Genomic DNA, 18,866 nt, shown 5'->3' on the forward strand with positions numbered 1-18,866 from the left:
GTTTTAGTTAGTAAAATAAAAAACTGATTCGGAAAAAAAAGACAACATATTTTTGCATACCCTCATTAAAAAAATGATTGATTTAGAATATCGAGAATACAATTTTCTACAATAATTAAAATGCAAACATTGAGGTGTGTGCGCATTACCCTTTTGTTGATTTTAATGTTGTCAGCAAATTTAAGCAAGATACTTACTAAGGGCTCTGGCAGTATTAATTTTTTATTTTTTATTTCAATTTTTGTTTAGAACAAGAAAACTTCAAAATGGTTCATTATTAATTCAAGAAGCTCATCCTGATGATGAGGGTTTGTATCAATGCACAGCTGTTAATATTGGGGGAGAATCCAAAGATTTCATTGGTTTAGTTGTTGAGCGTAGGTTATGGCTGTTTTTTTTAAATTAACACTGATTTTTAATTCATGTTTAAACTTTTTTACTTTAAATAGTATAACTATTGAATTTTAAATGTGTTTTAAATGTTTTGTTTATTTGTTCTTGTGTTTATTTGGAATTAAATTTAACTCATTGGGCTTATTTAAAAATATCTATAGGTGCTCCATCTGTGTCAGTGTTTCCAAATACGCGCACAAGTTTTACTGAAGGAGGAGTTATAAGAATTAATTGCATAGCTGATGGTTTACCTAAACCTACTATATATTGGTTAAGGGACACAACTTATTTATATGATATTGGAAAAATAAGGTATCTATAATATCTATTCAAAAAAAGCATAGTTAAACATAAAAATTTTTATTGGTTTAAAAATTTGTTTGGGTAAAATAATTAATTTTTAATTTACATCAGAAAAAATTTTAAACTGGGTTTAAAAATCAAAACATGAATTTGTTTATTTAAGGATTTCAACTAATGGTGAGCATATTGAAATAGTGAATGCAAACCTCGATGATGAAGGCATTTATACTTGTAGAGCAACAAACAGAGCTGGACAGGGTGATGCATCAGTGAAATGGAAGTATACTGGTAAAATTAAATAAATTACAATATTTATTTATTTGTAATAATTTATGTTTATTTTTTTTTATAATTTTTGTTTTATATTTTTATAATATTACAGAATCACCACTTGTTGAGATTCCAGTCTCCAGCATGTTGTTGTTGGAGGGAACTAGGGCTACTTTGAAGTGTGTTGTTAATGGGGTTCCCAAACCAACTGTTATGTGGTCAAAACGCGATCAAAATATTGTTACTGGAAGATCATATCAAATATTGGTAGGTAATTTAATGTGAATATCTTTATAAAGAAATAATTTTAACATGGTATTTTTAAAAGTTAAAAATTTTGCAAAAATAAAGAGAATATTGACTTGTTTTCAAACTATTTTTTTGAATATTGCATTTTATATTTGTTATTCTGTAACACAAGTTATGTTTTTTTTATATAATGGAACTTAGTGGACGATATATACATTTATAAATATATATATAGGTCTAATAAAAAAATTGCAGTTTGGTGCATGATTAAATTATCGAAGGTAAATGTAAATTGCGAATTGCATTCATGTTACGACAAATATAATGCTGAATGTGGGACAGGCTATCAATTAGTTTTATTGAGGAAAATAAAATATTATTTTTTTTGTTTTTATTAGGATGACGGTTCATTAATAATAAAACAAGTACAGAGGTCGGATGTTGGTATATTTCTTTGCACTGCATCCAACTCCGCTGGTTCAGATTCTGGCTGGATAAATGTAACTATTGGAAGGTCACCTATCTTTACTACAACGCCAACTGATATTGGTGTTGATATTGGTATATACCACTTATTTATAAATTTTTTAACTGATAACTTATATACTTTAAAAATAAACCTTTCTACTGAGAAATAAAGATTTTGAAAAGCCTATGTAAAAAACAAAAACAATGACAAAATTTGAAAAAATGTTATAAGTTAATATGTAACACATACAATAAAAGTATGCCAAACATGTACAATGCATGCTATGAAGTAATATATTATAACTATTATTTAAATATTATACCCTACGATTGGTTATCAAATTAAACTCAAATTTTAATATTTTCTATCTATTAACAAAACTTATCATCAGATAAACATTTGATTTTATTAATAAAATTGTGTATCAAGGATTTAATGCAACTTTCCCTTGTGTTGCTGATGGCTACCCCATTCCATCTTTGACATGGTTTAAAGGTGCCACAAGTACAAGAGGTGAAACAAGCTTGCTGGAAGACAATTCTAAAGCCCAACAAATTCCTATTTCTAACAGTTTATTTATTTCGGATTTAAGCCTTGGCGATGGTGGAATGTATACCTGTAGTGCTTCTAATCAGTTTGGGACAATAACTTCAACTGCTTTGTTAACTGTGACAGGAACAGGTTTGTGAAACTTAATATGATAAATTGTAAATAAAAGTAAATTACTAGGGTTCTACTTAGTAGTAAAAATTGATAAATAAAAATGTTTTGCATTTAAAAAAATCAAGTTAACCAAATAGGAGATATTTTCAATTAGTATAATTAAACAAATACTTAGAAACTAACTGCAAGAAAACTTTAGTTTTAATTTGTGTTTAATTTACAGTTCAACCAGAAATTGATGTAGATAATTCTCATCCTCATGTTATAGTTGGCGAGTCAATTATTATTCCGTGTAGAGTTATTGCAGGAAATCCTGTTCCTACCAGAAAGTGGACAAGCAGAACAACAAATTTAAACGAAAACAACAGAGTTTATGTATGCATATCATTAAACTTATAGCTATCTCAATCACATATTAATTTTAAATTTAAATAAATTATTTTTGGTCTTATTTTTTGACAAATACACTTACATCAAAATTATAAAATACTTTTTGTGTACTTAAATATTCAACTATTAAATAGGGAAAGATATTTAAAAAAATAACAACATGCATTGCATTTCAGGTTGATTATGCTCACAATATAATCATAAGAAAGGCAAAAATTGAAGACACAGGAACCTATGTGTGCACAGCTGTCAATGTAATTGGGCAAACAAGTCGACGAGTGGATCTTGAAGTTTGGGGTATGTTAACCACAAATGTAATACATAAAATATATTTGTATGGCTTTTGAGGATTAATATTTATTGTAAATATTTTGGTATATTTTTATCTTAACTAAATAAATTCCTTAACAGACAATGTTCTAACAATTATTTTAGTCGCTGTTTATAACCTATTGCATGTAGCAATTTGCCGATCACCGTTTTTTGTTGTTGAAGTCAGCATTTTGTAGTTTTTATTTTAGATTATTTTGTGATATTTAACTAACTGCATAACTCCAAATAAATTTCTATTGTAGAGTAGTTCGGACCGGTTGTTACTTACTACTGGCAACCCAACATAACACATTTCTGAAACTTTATTTTATATATTTATACCCAGCAATTTAAGCTAAACTTTCAAAGTACAATTTACATTTATTTGCAATGTAGTTAGTACTATGCTATGTTATGTAGTAAATCAAACAAAAAATGAAACACTATCAACAAGCTCTAAACAGATAAATAAACAAAGTTGTTATTTAACATTGTACTAATCTTTAGAACCTACTTTAATCCACTAAATAAGAAATAGTTTAGTTAACTTATATATGTACATGGTAATCTATTGCACATTACACTTGTTGCATAATTTTTAATTTTTAAATACTTAAAAAAAAAAATTAAAAATTTATTTTTTTTAGTTCCATCTTCAATTTCGACTAGTGAAAGTTTGTATACAACTATTGAACACAATCAAGTTTCATTACCATGTGAGGCTTCTGGTATTCCTTCACCTCAACTGGAATGGAGAAGAAGTGGTTCTAGTCAGTCTTTGGCCAATTTGAATGGTTACTCAGTTAACAAAGATGGCTCTTTAACAATTTTGGACCCTGTAAAATCAAACTCTGGAGTATACACCTGTATTGTTTCTAATGAGGCTGGAAGAGATTCTGTTGACTTGGATTTACATGTTTATTGTTAGTTAATATATTTCATAAAGTTATACCTTTAATTTTTGTGTCACAAAGTTTTTATTGTATTGTATAAAGCGCAACACTTCAGTTCTAATTTACAGAAAAGTTTTATTTATATATCTATTTATTCAAGTAAATTTATGTATAAATTTTTTATGTATAAATTTTTTAATTATTTTAAGTGAGACCTCGAGTAAACAGTGGGACTGAGGTTTACATTGTAATTTCTGGTCAGCCAGTCACTTTGGAATGTCACGTGGGAGAAAGTGACCCCCCTCCAGTGTATACATGGGACAAGGATGGTAGAAGTTTGTCAAATGGGGAAGATGGAATATTGATAACAGAAGATGGAAGACTTATTATATCAGCTAGTCATGTCTACAATGAAGGTTATTTTGATTTTTCTAGTAACTTTTATTTTTTTTAGATGTTTGCAACTTCATTGTTAAAATTAGCACTTAGCTTTTTGCATAAGAAATATACAATAGCATTTTAATTAAAAACCATATAATATGTTTAAATACTGCATATGGACACTAACACCAATTTTGGAATATAGTTGGTGATATTTAAAAAAAACTGTTTTTTAGGTAATTATACTTGCGTGGCTACTAACATAGCAGGCACGGCACAGAGAGTAATGCAACTAATTGTGCAAGTTCCTCCCCATATAAGAAGAGGATTAAATCTTATTAAGGTACATTTGGTTTATTATTTAAAAACCTACAAACATTTTTTTATAAAATTGAAATGCTTTAGTGTAGTTATTGTTTAGTTGGTTTGGTTATATTTATTGCTGTACTTGTAAAAGGTTTTAGCTGGTGAAACAGCTTTGCTTAATTGTTTTGCAACTGGAAAACCTGTGCCACATATGTCCTGGAAAAGAGGAAGAAATGAAATTGATGAATTTTTTGAAGAACGTTTTGTAGTAACAGGCACAGGTTAAAGTAGTTAATTTATATTTTTTATTAATTTGTTATTTTTTATTTAATATTTTCGCATACTGACAAAAAATAAATCAACCTTTTTATATTTTATAAATTGTTTTAGTTGGTTCAAGTCAACTAGAAATAAGAAATTCAAAGTTAAAAGATGATGGTGAATACTTTTGCATAGCAAGAAATCCAGCTGGTAATGATGTTTCTGGTATAGTCATTGATGTTCAACAAGGTCCTTATATAAATCCTGGAAGTAAGTGTATACCCACCCAAGAAAACCCCTACTGTTCTGCAACTCAAACAGAGTTGGGAAGACTCTCATTAGAATGCAATGCAACTGGTGATCCCAAGCCTGTTTTAAGGTAGATGTGTTTAATACTTACTGTATAAAAATCTTGATGTTAGAAATATTGTATAATAAATTATGTATTTAATGGCACAGACTTCAGTTTAAAGAAAGTTTATAACTTAGCTTATTTAAATACTGATTTAAAAGTAAAAATAAAGTTTGCTCTAGTTGCTATTAATTTATATTACATCTCCTCGAAATGCCTTACTTTTTTTTGTAGATGGTATCATTTTGGAGTTGAAATTACTGGAGAGGAAGAAAATATTGAGATTGATGAGGATGGGACTTTAACTTTAAATTCAGTTACAGCAAAGGACAATGGAAATTATACTTGTGAAGCGGAAAATGAACGTGGAACAGTAAAAAAAGTTGTAAATGTGCTTGTACATGGTAAGAAAAACTAATATTCTAGGTTAACAATGATAATATGGGTTGTTTGTGTAATTAATACAATTCACAACAACTATTGTTCATTTTTTTTTATTTTTTAGAAAGACCTGAAATAGTTGGAGGAGGTGGTGGAATAAAAACTGTTGTTGTTCTCGAAGGTGAGGATGTGGATCTTCTTTGTGAAGCAGATGCTGTGCCTCCACCTGTCATAACTTGGTATGGAGGAAATGCTCAAGATGAGGTAAAATTTATTTTATTTAAATAAATCTAAATTGTTTTACAACGATAAAACATTTATTAAAATAATTGGTAAGGAACTAAGTTTTTTTTATGAGGATAAAAAACTGTAAAATTAAAAACAATTTTTTTAATTTAAAGGTGAAATTGTTTTTGCATAGGTAATTCAAACAGAACCTGGCCACTTGACATTTATAGACAATGGTCAAGTTTTTCATATCACAAGTGCAAGATTGTCGGATACCGGAATGTACAAATGTACAGCTGTCAATTCAGTTGGACGTAGTGATAAGGTAATTTTTTTTATCGCTTAAACTTTTGGGAGCAACCTTTTTTAAACTTCTTTTTTAATTTATATTTTGGGTTTTAGTTTATCAGACTTGTGGTTCATGCTCCACCTAAAATTGAAGGTGATAATGTAGTGAACAGAAAAATTGTTAACCAAGGTGATTTTGTTCAACTTCGATGCACGGTTTCTGGAGTTCCTTTTCCAAGGATTACTTGGTTTAAAGGTAAGTTTGTTTGGATCAAACAAAACCGATTTTGTAGTTGTTTATTAGCTTTAATCTGTTTATTTACCGCTCTTGTCTTGCCTTTTATACATGCATTGACTATTTATATTATTAGTTTTCAAGCAATCAGTTTTTATACAAAATATATTGAAACAGCCTATACAGTTTAAAATATTGTTTTTAGTTTTTAAAATTTTTCTAAAATAGAATATTGTATAACTTTAAAATCAAAATTTCGTCTAAATCCCATTAAATTCTAATTTTAAAAAAGTGTTCATAAAATAACTATGTTGGTGCTACAGTGTTGATCCAAAATAATATTTTACTTCATTTCAGCATCCGAAATGATTATAGCTGATGGTGAAAGAATAAATATTGAAAATCGAGGACAAACTTTACAAATTAATTCAGCACAAGTTTCTGACACTGATTTTTATCGGTGTGTTGCAAGAAATGTAGCTGGTGATGATTATAAGGATTTTGATGTTGAAGTTCATGGTAAAAATATAATTCTTTTAATTTTTGGAACAAAGTTTTGATTACATAAAAAATAATTAAATTCATAAATAAACTTTTTTTGAAAAATTTATTTAGTAACTTTTTTATATGTGTGATAAATTAATTAAGAAAAATAAATTTGGCTTAAAAATGTAGCTAATTTTTTTGTTATAAAACTATTATTTTGTATTTTCAATTTGTTACAAACTCCACTCCTACAATTTTATTAAAGCTTTAGCAAATGTACATACTAAATTGAAAATATGTTTTTTTTTAGTTCCCCCAACAATTAGAGGGGTTGATTCACAACACTCAGTCACCCTCAACAATAGGTTTAGACTAGAATGTCTGTAAGTGAATTGAGTAATTTATAGATCTTTTTTAATGATTAAAAAAAAATATTTGGTAATTTTTCTGAGCAATAATGTAAAATTGGTTATAATTATTTTTTTGCTTTTAAATTTCTAGAACTTATGGAATTCCTATTCCATTGGTTACTTGGCTGTTTAACGGCCAAACCCTTACTCCCAGTCCTGGTATAAAATTTATAAATGATCAGGTTGTTGAATTTAATCACATTCAACTAAACAATGAGGGAATTTACCAATGTCGTGCTAGAAATGATGCTGGTACAGCAAATAAAACTCACAGTGTAGATGTACAGGGTAATCAATGTTTATGATTTCTTACTTAGTGTTTAATAGATACATGTTTTTTAATGTTTATTTCGTTGCTTTTATAGTTATTTTAAAAATTTAGTTTTTTCAATAAAAATGTTTGTAGTTCCACCTGGAATAGAAGGTGAAAACGTCAATGACATTCGTGTAACAGTTGGAGATGAGATTTCATTGATTTGCGAAGCTAATGGAGATCCACCGCCGGTCATTGTCTGGATGAAAGATGATATTCCAATATTTTCTTCAGATCAAAATATTGTGATTAGTAACGATGGAAGAATGCTTGTTATAAAAAGTAGATACATTCATTAACATTAAAAAGGCAGTTTCAAATTTGTTAAAACTAAAAGATAAGTTTATTTAGTTTTTAAAACATAGTTGATTTAACCTATTTATGATGATGTGGTTTAGTGGTTAAGACAAATAGCACAAGTTTTACAACATGTGATTTTATATTTAAACTCCACTGTTATCATGCAATGGTATATTTAAAAAAGATATTCTAAATTGCATTTACACTTACCAACTAAGAACAAGTAGAAAGTTAAAAAGGTTGTGAAAGTTGTTTTTTTTACTTTAAAAATAATTAAATATACCAAAAAATATTTTGTAACCATTTCTTACAATACAAACAAACACTTTTTTTAGATGTAAGAGAATCTAATCGTGGTCAATATTCTTGTGTAGCTTCTAACAGTCTAGGTGAAGACACACATATATATAATGTTGATGTTTTTGTTCATCCAGTCATATATACGCCTAATGCAAATGTAACAGTGATACAACATCGTTCTGTTGAACTACAGTGTAATGTATATGGTAATCCAACTCCTCAAATAAGGTAAGATTAACAAACCTTTTGTTAAAATTGCTCTATTTTATATCATTATTTTTTGTGTTGCATATAAAACATAGTATAAAATATTCAAACTTTTCAACTTGATTTATTATTATTTTCTATCATATTTCTTATGTTTTAGTATAAACTAACTTATCATAAGTAATATGCCTTTATTAAAGTTTACAGTTTCTAAAACAAATTAGTTGAAACTATATAATATACCGACAGCGTGGACTAGTGGTAAGAACACTTGCTAGACCACCATGAGGCGTGGGTTTAATCCTCACTGCTCTTATGCTGTATCGCCCTTAAGTAGGGTGCTATAAACGACATAAACTCCTGCTGACACTAAAGCCAGCACTAAATTAGCAGCATAATTACCGGGCAATTATAATCTATAATATCCCAAACTGCTAAAGGCAATTCGAGACTGGGTCAGAGTAACAGTTGTTAGTCTATGTTTAAGTTGCGCATTCAACTTTCCCACATCGAGGATAAAGATATATACAAAAAAAAAAAAAAAAAATACATGTTGTTTATATTTAGGTGGGAAATATATGGAACTCGTATAACTGGGGATGGCCAAAAGACAATAAGTGAAAATGGTCAAAGGTTAAACATAAGCGATGTGTTGCTAGCTGATGCTGGTGATTATACTTGTATTGCTCAAAACTTGGTTGGTAGAGCTTATAAAACAATTACTCTAAATGTTCATGGTAAGTTAGAAGTAGTGACATCATTTGTTTTAATTCTAAATCTCAAATTAAAATTTTTTACCTTTAAAGTTTAAACTTTCTAAATGTTACGAAACCCCTAAAACCTAAAGAATAGCAGTAACTAGTTCAGAACAGTAGTATTCAAACTATTTTAGTGCTTTGAATTTGAAAAAAATATGGTGAAACTTTGACATACCAATAATAAATTAATAGATCCACATAGTTTAATCTTATTAACTGATTTGCAAATTCAAAAAACGTGAATTTATTTTTAAATTTTATTAAATTTTAAGGCATGTCCTCATAAATTATTACCAATGCACTAGGGCATGGTTTAGTTTTTACAGATTTAATCAACATGTTGATTTATAAATTAACAAATTGACTTCATAATTTTAAAAACTTATTTTTACATTCCGGCAGCATGGTGTAGTGGTAAGAACACTTGCTACACCACACAAGAAGTCGTGGGTTCAATCCCCACTGCTTTCATACTGTAGCGCTCTTGAGTAAGGCGCTATAAATGGTGTGAACTCCTGCTGAGCCAGCACTTAATCAGCAGCATAATTATCTGGCAATTATAATCTATAATATCCCAAACTGCTACAGGCAACTCGAGACTGGGTTGGAGTAACTGATGTTATTGTATGTTTAAGTCGCGCATTCGACTTTCCCACATCGAGGATAAAGATATATACAAAAAAATGGGTGTTATATTAATTTAAAAAAATTTAGTTCCAGCATCCATTATTTATCCACTTAAGGACAGGGTTGAGCATCATGTAAATGAAGGTGAAAAATATGAATTACGGTGTGTTGCATATGGTATTCCTCTACCAAAAGTTACATGGATAAAAGATGGTGTACTTGTTAAAGATACTAAGTCTATAAGGGTATATTTCAACTTTCTTATTGTTTATGTTTTATAAGATACTGAATAGCAATAATTTAATAATTCAAATTTATTTTTAGCTGATTTAACGTCTTTTTACGTTTGTGAATTTTGTATTAAATACATCAATTAACTTTAGTTAAATATAAACTTTAGATAAAAGATAAAGGTCAGGTGCTTATGATACCACACAACTATGTAAACCAACACGAAGGATTTTATGAATGCATTGCCGTGAATAAAGAAGGTGAAGATAGAAGACAGATGTCACTGGTGGTTTATGGTGAGTAAAGTGTGATTCATCTAGAGATTAATGCTAACGTAAAATGGAGATGTTTTGCTCTTGATTTATTTTGTCAAACAATTACTTACCTTACGAAACTGCTTTTTAATTTTTTCACAACTTTAAAGTATTTTATTTTTTAGTTTTAGTGTCAGTTGTTTTTCTTTTTTTAAATTAAATGCAAATTAAAATAAAATATTAAAAGCTACTTTAATAAAAATTTAAAAAATATGTCATGTTGCTATTATGTTTATTAAAATAAATAACCATACTAAATTATTTATTTTTTTTTGTTTAGTTCCCCCTATAATACAAGGCTTTTCAAAAGAAAGAACAAAAGTTATTGATGTTGGAAGATCTGAAGTTTTGGAATGTAAAATTAAGAAAGGAAAACCAACCCCTAAGGTGAAATACTAATTTTGATTTTTAATTTATAGGAAAAATTAAAATATTATGTTAGCAATACCTTTAAAACATGTTTTGTTTTATGTTGTATTTTAGATTAAGTGGTACAATAAAAACAATCAAGTTATTAATTCTACACAAGGAATTGTATTTACACATGGCAAACAACGACTTCATATACTAAGTGCTAGGCTAACTGACGTGGGTAGTTATTGGTGTGAGGCTGTAAATGTTGCAGGAAAATCAAGAAAATCTTTTATTTTAGATGTTATTGGTACAAACATTAAATTTAATGAGGATAGATTAATCAATATCAAAATTTTTAGATTACTTGTACTCAATTTTTTTAAACCTTACTAATATTTTTTGTACTTTATTGTTGTGATTTTTTTTTGGACTGTAAAGTATAAGACATTCATTTTTTGTAAAGTATAACCCATTTATCATATGTAAAGTATAAGACATTCATCTTTTATTTCAATTGCAACTGCTATTTTTTTAAATTTTTGTTTGTTTTAATTTTTGAATTGTATTTAGTTCCACCATCAATTCGTGGCAGTGGTGACATTACCAGTGTAAATGTGAACTTAAATCATGACGTGACTCTTGAATGTCATGTAACAGGTATACCACCCCCCCAAGTAAGGTGGAAAAAAGATGGAAAATTTATATCTTTTTTTGGCAACAATAGATTAAATGTCACTGCAGGTATGAAAAAACAAAAAATAATTAAAGGTATTTAATTATTTTTATTATTTAAACTCATTTTGTATTTTGTTAGTCATGTGATTTATTTATCTAATTTGATTGAAGTTACGTTATATTTTTTTAGTAAGATTTTGATATGTGCTGTAAAATAAGATAATTTTTTAACAATAAAGTAAATGGGTGAAATCTAAACTACCTTTATTAAGATGATACACGATTAACCTTACATCGAGCGATTGAAAGCGATGCTGGGTTGTATGAATGCGTTGCTGAAAATGATGCTGGAAATTCAAGCAAAGCTTTTGATTTGGAAGTTTACTGTGAGTTAACAAAAAATTTATGTGTTAAATGTTCAGTTATTTGTTAAATTATATGTGGAAAATTTGTTAATATTTTTAGATTAATAATTTATTGTTTTTATTTTTTAGTACCACCTAGTATTGAAAGTGATTTAGTGGTTAACATAACAGTTGTTGAGAATGATCCAGTCACAATGATTTGTGACATGGATGCTTTTCCACCACCTGAGATCACTTGGTACAAGAACACTAGAACTCTGTTACTCACACCAGGAATGCAATTGACTAACTCAGAAACTCAATTTGATATTAACTGGGCTCAGGTCAGTATTACAACAAGAATTTTTGTGATTTTTTGTTAAGCATATAGAAAATTATGAATTTCAAAAAGATTACTCTTGTTTTCTTGAAACAGATTCTGAAACTTTTAAATCTTATTTTAATTTGTTAAACTTTTTTTATGTTTTTGTTTAATAGGAAATTGATTCAGGATTATATCACTGCGAAGCTGTAAATGTGGCTGGGAGAAACAAGAAATACTTTCGCTTAAATGTTTATGTTATTCCTGTTATATCTGGACCAAAAATTATTAAATTACAACATGGCAAATAATTTAATTATTTTTTATTTAAATTCTATATTACCAATACTACTAATTATTATGTAATTAAATGGTTGTTATATAATACAATTCTAGTTTGCAACCACACAGTTAAAAAATAATATATGTTAACACAGAAACAATTTGTGCAGTAATATATTAAAAAGATGTAATACTAGTTTTAAAAATTTTAAATTGAAAAATAAATTTTGTACATAGTGGTTGGTGATAGAGTAAGAATGATGTGTGATAGTGATGGTGTTCCATTACCTGTTACAACTTGGATAAAAATGCACCAAGAATTGCCTTCTGATATCACCTTGCAAGCTGAAAATAGATTGGCTCTAATATCGACAGCAAAGGTAATTCTATTTTTTTGGGATTCACTTTATTATTTGGAATACTTTTTTTTTGTATTATATCTTTATCCTCGATGTGGGAAAGTCAAATGCGCAACTTAAACATAAAGTAACATCTGTTACTCTGACCCAGTCTCGAGTTGCCTGTGGCAGTTTAGGATATTATAGATTATAATTGCCCGCTAATTTTGCTGCTGATCAATGGCTGGCTCAGCAGGAGTATATACTGATTATAGCGCCTTACTCAAGGGCACTACAGCATGAGATCAGTGGGGATTAAACCCGCGACCTCATGTGTGGTGTTGCAGGTGTTCTTACCACTACACTACACTGCCGGTGAACTTATAAGCTTTATCTCTTTTTCTTGTAGTTATATTAAAATTTAAATGTTTTACTTAATATAGTTTAAATGTATATGTTTATTTTAGGTTTCCCATACTGGCATTTATATATGCAATGCCAGCAATATAGCAGGCAGTGACACAAAAACTTATGACCTTACAGTTAATGAGCCACCTTCTATATTAAATAATGATGTTACGGACACTATAAACGTTGTCAAAGGAGATCGTGTGACATTGGAATGTGTTGTAACAGGAACTCCACAACCTGAAATTCAATGGTTAAAAAATAGAAGACGCATTACATCTATTTTTGAAAAGTAAAATTTTACATTTAATTTTTTTTAAATTACTGTTAAAAATGACTTTTTATTTAGATAATGTAGTTAATATTTAAAAAAAACTTAAAGCAAATTAGCTTCTAACTTTAACTTTATATTTTGCAGATCCAGTATAAAAGAAAATGGCAGGTTTCTGGTGTTAGACAATATGGCTGTAGAAGATTCGGGACAATATACTTGTATAGCTAGTAACGAAGCTGGTGATGATAGGAAAGATTATGACATAGATGTTTGGGGTTAGTTTTCTTCTCGTGTTTTTTTTGCTAAAAATATGTTAACTCATTAAATAAATACAACCTTGTTTAATTTTTGATTTTTTAGAGCCGCCAACAATCAGGGGTAGTGAAGAGGTAGAAAATTTATGGGTTTCACAAGGAAACAATATTTCATTGTCTTGTGATGCTGAGGCAGTGCCAACACCCACACTTCAGTGGTTAAAGAATGGAGAACTATTAAAACTAACACCTCAAGTACGAACACAATCAGCTGGCAGAATTCTTCTTGTCACAAATGCTCAGGTAAAATTTAGTCAATATTTAAAAAATATAAAATTTTGACGAATGTTAAAATGGAATCGAATTTTTTTTTTAACAACCAGTCACTCCATGATTCAAATTTTTTTTAACTAATTTTTAACATACTTTTACAATCTTTGTTAACAGCCTTAATGTTTTAAACAGAAAAACGATGCAGCGCTTTACACTTGTGTAGCAACAAATAATGCTGGTTCAAGTTCTAGGGACATTGATCTGGATGTTTACTCTTCACCAAGTATTATAAATAGTGATATTCTGGACACTCACAATGTAAACAGAGGAAGTTCTTTCACACTTGAATGTAATGTGATTGGTTATCCAACTCCTAAGATAAAGGTACTTTTGATTTACTCTGCTTCGATTTGTATAATAGGCATATTGTTTATGTTCAATTCTGTGATAGTAAAATTATAAGTATTTAACAAAAAAAAAATTTTAATATATTACTTAACCTTTTTTTTTAAACGTTTTAAATATTATTGTAAAATTGAAATGGTTGAGATAATTATTATTAATATTATCATTTTGACTTTAAGTGGTTGAAGAATGGTTTTCCTATAGCTAGCACTGATCAAGGAATAATTGCAAGTAATTCTGATGGATACGAGTTGTCTAATTCTGGTCGACATTTAAGTGTATCGTCAGCCAATTTGCATCATTCTGGAGATTATTCATGCAAAGCTATTAATAACGCTGGAGTTGATTCTAAACAATATAAAGTAATGGTTCGAGGTAAGGTGGAAGTTTTTTATTTAAAACAAGAATTAATAAAAAGAAAAAACTTTTTAAAACGAAAAAAACAAATTTAAAAAGAAAAAGCTACATTGGCTAAATGGACTTACTAATAATAAAATAAACAATAGTAAAAAAATTAAAATTATAGTAACAATTTATTAGTACCTCCAACTATAAGTGAGGATGGCAGTTCTCCAACTAATGTTACAAGTCATATAAACACTTCTACCTTGCTTAGATGTTCTGCCTATGGAATCCCAAGTCCTACTATAACTTGGTTCAAAGGTAAGATAAAATTTTTAAGGTTATTTATAATGTTAAAATTTGTTAAAGGTATTTTTTTAACAAAAAGGATATGTTAAAAATAAAATTGAAAAAAAAATGGTAAAACAACAATGCATTTTAGATGGGGTTATACTAAACACTGAAATATTACCAAATATAAGAGTTCAATTTGCTGGTAGGTACCTTAGAATAGGTACAACAACATTGGATGACGAGGGAAAATATACTTGTGTTGCTAGTAATGATGCAGGAACAGCTAACAGAGACTTTAATTTACATGTTAATGGTAGATTTTTTTAATAATTTTTTATTTGAAACAAAATTGTTAGCAATTGTAAATTTTGAGTTTTATTGAACACAAAAAAAATATGTGTTTTGTTTGTTATAAAAATCAAAGAAAAGAACATAAATTTTTTTTTAAATTTGTGTTCCAAAAAACTTTATTGTTTATCAATGTAATACTTTTTTAAACATTTGCAATCCTACTTGTCATTCATTGTTACAGTTCCACCAGAGATTCAAGGGAGTGGTGTATTATTTTCAAACACCATTGGCATTCCTGTTCATGAAACTGCAATAATCAGATGTATAATCACAAAGGGAAATCCATTTCCAACAATTAGGTGGTTTAACGGAAGCACACTTTTACAAGCTGGGTATGAGTTTTTATGTTTTTAATTTGTACATTTCTATTGCAAATCTTTACATTTAGGTTAAAAATCTAAATTTCAAAAGTAAACTTATGTCAAAAAATTTGTAATAAAGCTTGGATTTTTTTATAATGGTAAATCCACCAATGCACTAAAATATTTTCTGTTATAGAGGTGACATTCGATTGTTGTCAGACAACCAAGTGTTGGAGATATCAAATAGTAAACCAACATACACTGGTAGGTATCGATGTTCAGCTATGAATGATGCTGGTGAGGATAGCAAATCATTTGATGTAGAAGTGCAAAGTAAGTTTTGGTTTGTATATTTAAATCTCAATTATTATTTTACTTGGATAGTAAATTAAGTTTTTTATTTTTAACGAGAATTTATAACTCTTTAAGACTAAGATATTTAAAAAAAAATACATTAAATAAATTATTTTTTGGTGTATTTTTTCATTTTATAGCTCCTCCAAATTTTAACCAGGAAGAGACTGATAATCTGGATGTAAATGAAGGTTCTTCACTTCATATTCATTGTAAAATATTTGCTGTGCCTACACCAGAACTTACCTGGTACAAAAACGGACAGGAAATTTCTTCCACTGATTCAAGTGTGTACATTTATCCTGGTGGGCGAAGTCTTCAAATAACAAGCGCAAGGTATTCTTTTCTTATACTATATTTGAAAATAGTCTATAAGTAATATACAACTTTTAATATTGATATTAGAAATTTAAAGACTACTTGAAAACTAAGGCTCTAGACAAAACAATAGGAGAGAATTCTCTCAAACCGTAATTCGTAAGTGATAATTCTTTCGCAATTTTTGGGTAATTAGCAGATATATACCCTTACCCCAATCCTATCTAAGTTTGTAAGTAATTAGCAGATATATACCCTTACCCCAATCCTATCTAAGTTTGTTGTTAATTAGCAAACAGTGTCAGAGTTATGTTAAGTTATTTTTAAAGTTAGATTTAATTGACAGTAACCGGTAAAGTAGCTTCAAGAAAACAACATTCCGTTCACTATAGCAAAGAATTTTTATCTAGCCGAGGGATAAAGAAGAGCCTTAGTGTAATTCTGTTTTGTCTAGAACCGATCAAGAAACGTGACCCAGTGTTTTTTTCTCCATAACAAGTAGAGTAGCTTTATCGAATTGTGATAAACCAATTTAACATCTACAAATAAATTTTGTAGAGTTATTGATGCTGGATTATATACATGTGCAGCCACTAATTTAGTTGGCAGAGATGAGAAAAATACAAATGTGAATGTAAATGTACCACCCACAATCGATGATAGTAGGATTCTTGAAAATATTAAAAAAACTGTAAACAATCCATTTACACTAATGGTGAGATATTACTGTACATTACAAAGGATTACTGTTTTTGTATTATTTTGCTCTTTTAGATTTTTAACATTTTTTATTTAGTTCCGCTTTTTTATATAAGTTAAAATGTGTTTGAAAATTAGATTTTTTTTAGTGTTCTGTCACTGGATTTCCACAACCTGTAATTACTTGGTACAGAAACGGAGTTAAATTGGATTTTACAAATGAAAGATTTAATTTGGATCGGGATGGACAATTATTAACAGTTTTGTTAGTACTTAATTTAAAAAAAATTGGGATTAAATATTTAAAAAAAATCTAGAACTTTTTGGATGTTTTAATATATTTTTTCCCCAAATATAAATTATTATTAATTTTTTATAACAAAGACTTCAGGAATTCAAAATTGTTTAGAAATGCCCAAATCTCAGACTCTGGACATTATGATTGTCGTGCCAAGAATGTAGCTGGACAGGATAGTAAAGTATATGTTGTAAGCATATTAGTACCCCCCACTATATTGGGCCCTGTGCGAGAAGTAAGAATTGCCAATCAAAATGGTGCTATTGTCATGTTGTGTGATGCAAGTGGTATTCCATCACCAGTAAGTAAACATCATTTTTAAATGTAAAATAGTATAATATTCTTTAATCAAATTTTGTATTAATAAAAGTGTCTATAGCATAAGTTATTCAAAATTTAAGTTTTAGTATAACCTTTGTCTATAGCATAAGTTATTCAAAATTTAAGTTTTAGTATAACCTTTAGTGTAGTTGTGTTGGTGTCTAGATTTTTATCGAAAATCAATTTTTGTAAAGGTTCTTAGTTGGGTAAAAGATGGTTACCAACTTCAAAATATGAGATATTCAGTGTTATCTGAAGGTAGATTGTTAATTGTGGAAAAATCCAAGTTGATAGATCAAGGTGACTTTACTTGTGTGGCTAGGAATGAAGTTGGAATGGTTTGTAAAAATTTAACTCACTTTTGTTATCAGATTATTTATAGCAAAAATTGCAACGCTTGACATGTAAATCATTCTTTCTTTTTAAATTTTTTAAAAATTTTATCTGTTAAATTTGTAAAAAAAATTCAGGCATCCAAAACATATCAAGTTATAGCCCACGTAGCTCCAGTTTTACCTACAACATCAGGTGATATAACTATAGACATGGGTGAAAATACTACATTGAGTTGTTTGAATGATGCTGTACCGTTACCAACTGTAACTTGGACTAAAAATGGCCGGTCTCTCAATGATAATTTTGAGGTGATATTTTGATTTTTAAGCAAATCATTTAAAGTTTTTGTACATTATCGTGTTTAACCATATTAAAAAAAAGCTATTAATTATTTTTTGTTGCGGCATTATTAAAATAACTTTATTTTTAGAATGAAAATAATGTTTATTTGTCAGCTAATAATCAAACTTTAACAATTTTCAACGCACAAGAATCTGATGTTGGAAGATATGTTTGTGTTGTATCCAACCCTGCTGGCATTAAAACAAAGTTTGTATTATGAACTTACATTTTTTAATATGACAATTACATTTTTGACTACAGATTTATTTAGTAGTATTTTTTAAAAAAAATACCTGTTAGTATACTCTTAATTACTTTTTAGAAATTTTAAGCTATCTGTAAATGTTCCACCCCAAATTAACGGAGCTACAGAAGAAAATGTGAACATTGTCAAAGGAGATTCCTTAACACTTAGTTGTCCAGTTTATGCCAACCCAGTTGCAACAATAACATGGATGAAAAATGGCCAAGTAGTTTATTCTAACCAGTTTACTTCCTTTCATTCTGGGGGAACTTTGCTTCAAATAAGTAAGTTTGTATATAAAAGTAAAGTGAGAGATTTTTGTATCTGTAATATAATCTAGTAAATAAATTTAAATAACTAAATAAATACTCTGCTTTTACAACAAAGAAGTACTTAAAGTTATTTTTTGTTAAAAA

General features: G+C 28.5%; 1 protein-coding gene across 2 annotated transcripts in view; it reads left to right on the forward strand.

Moving 5' to 3' along the window:
* The window catches only part of LOC145751323 (hemicentin-1-like), a 41,854-nt gene that overhangs the window by 6,065 nt on the left and 16,923 nt on the right, over positions 1–18,866 (forward strand). For both annotated transcript variants that reach the window (XM_082567437.1, XM_082567438.1), the window contains exons 13-61: positions 250–377; positions 555–705; positions 860–984; positions 1,079–1,233; positions 1,614–1,776; positions 2,114–2,365; positions 2,571–2,722; positions 2,914–3,034; positions 3,697–3,972; positions 4,152–4,358; positions 4,560–4,666; positions 4,781–4,910; positions 5,020–5,269; positions 5,477–5,646; positions 5,748–5,887; positions 6,045–6,176; positions 6,254–6,395; positions 6,732–6,893; positions 7,171–7,243; positions 7,362–7,558; positions 7,677–7,865; positions 8,219–8,411; positions 8,958–9,127; positions 9,863–10,020; positions 10,176–10,302; positions 10,601–10,707; positions 10,804–10,981; positions 11,245–11,415; positions 11,622–11,735; positions 11,844–12,037; positions 12,192–12,318; positions 12,535–12,677; positions 13,103–13,335; positions 13,462–13,592; positions 13,678–13,874; positions 14,037–14,228; positions 14,429–14,624; positions 14,790–14,912; positions 15,034–15,198; positions 15,418–15,568; positions 15,735–15,871; positions 16,033–16,228; positions 16,769–16,925; positions 17,059–17,174; positions 17,319–17,508; positions 17,723–17,866; positions 17,999–18,172; positions 18,295–18,413; positions 18,529–18,734. In XM_082567437.1, the coding sequence (XP_082423563.1) occupies positions 250–377; positions 555–705; positions 860–984; positions 1,079–1,233; positions 1,614–1,776; positions 2,114–2,365; positions 2,571–2,722; positions 2,914–3,034; positions 3,697–3,972; positions 4,152–4,358; positions 4,560–4,666; positions 4,781–4,910; positions 5,020–5,269; positions 5,477–5,646; positions 5,748–5,887; positions 6,045–6,176; positions 6,254–6,395; positions 6,732–6,893; positions 7,171–7,243; positions 7,362–7,558; positions 7,677–7,865; positions 8,219–8,411; positions 8,958–9,127; positions 9,863–10,020; positions 10,176–10,302; positions 10,601–10,707; positions 10,804–10,981; positions 11,245–11,415; positions 11,622–11,735; positions 11,844–12,037; positions 12,192–12,318; positions 12,535–12,677; positions 13,103–13,335; positions 13,462–13,592; positions 13,678–13,874; positions 14,037–14,228; positions 14,429–14,624; positions 14,790–14,912; positions 15,034–15,198; positions 15,418–15,568; positions 15,735–15,871; positions 16,033–16,228; positions 16,769–16,925; positions 17,059–17,174; positions 17,319–17,508; positions 17,723–17,866; positions 17,999–18,172; positions 18,295–18,413; positions 18,529–18,734 (7,931 nt within the window). The remainder of the gene's footprint in view (positions 1–249; positions 378–554; positions 706–859; positions 985–1,078; positions 1,234–1,613; positions 1,777–2,113; positions 2,366–2,570; positions 2,723–2,913; positions 3,035–3,696; positions 3,973–4,151; positions 4,359–4,559; positions 4,667–4,780; positions 4,911–5,019; positions 5,270–5,476; positions 5,647–5,747; positions 5,888–6,044; positions 6,177–6,253; positions 6,396–6,731; positions 6,894–7,170; positions 7,244–7,361; positions 7,559–7,676; positions 7,866–8,218; positions 8,412–8,957; positions 9,128–9,862; positions 10,021–10,175; positions 10,303–10,600; positions 10,708–10,803; positions 10,982–11,244; positions 11,416–11,621; positions 11,736–11,843; positions 12,038–12,191; positions 12,319–12,534; positions 12,678–13,102; positions 13,336–13,461; positions 13,593–13,677; positions 13,875–14,036; positions 14,229–14,428; positions 14,625–14,789; positions 14,913–15,033; positions 15,199–15,417; positions 15,569–15,734; positions 15,872–16,032; positions 16,229–16,768; positions 16,926–17,058; positions 17,175–17,318; positions 17,509–17,722; positions 17,867–17,998; positions 18,173–18,294; positions 18,414–18,528; positions 18,735–18,866) is intronic.

Source organism: Corella eumyota, chromosome 4 (assembly GCF_963082875.1).
Source record: "Corella eumyota chromosome 4, kaCorEumy4.1, whole genome shotgun sequence".
Classification (NCBI taxonomy): Eukaryota; Metazoa; Chordata; class Ascidiacea; order Phlebobranchia; family Corellidae; genus Corella; species Corella eumyota.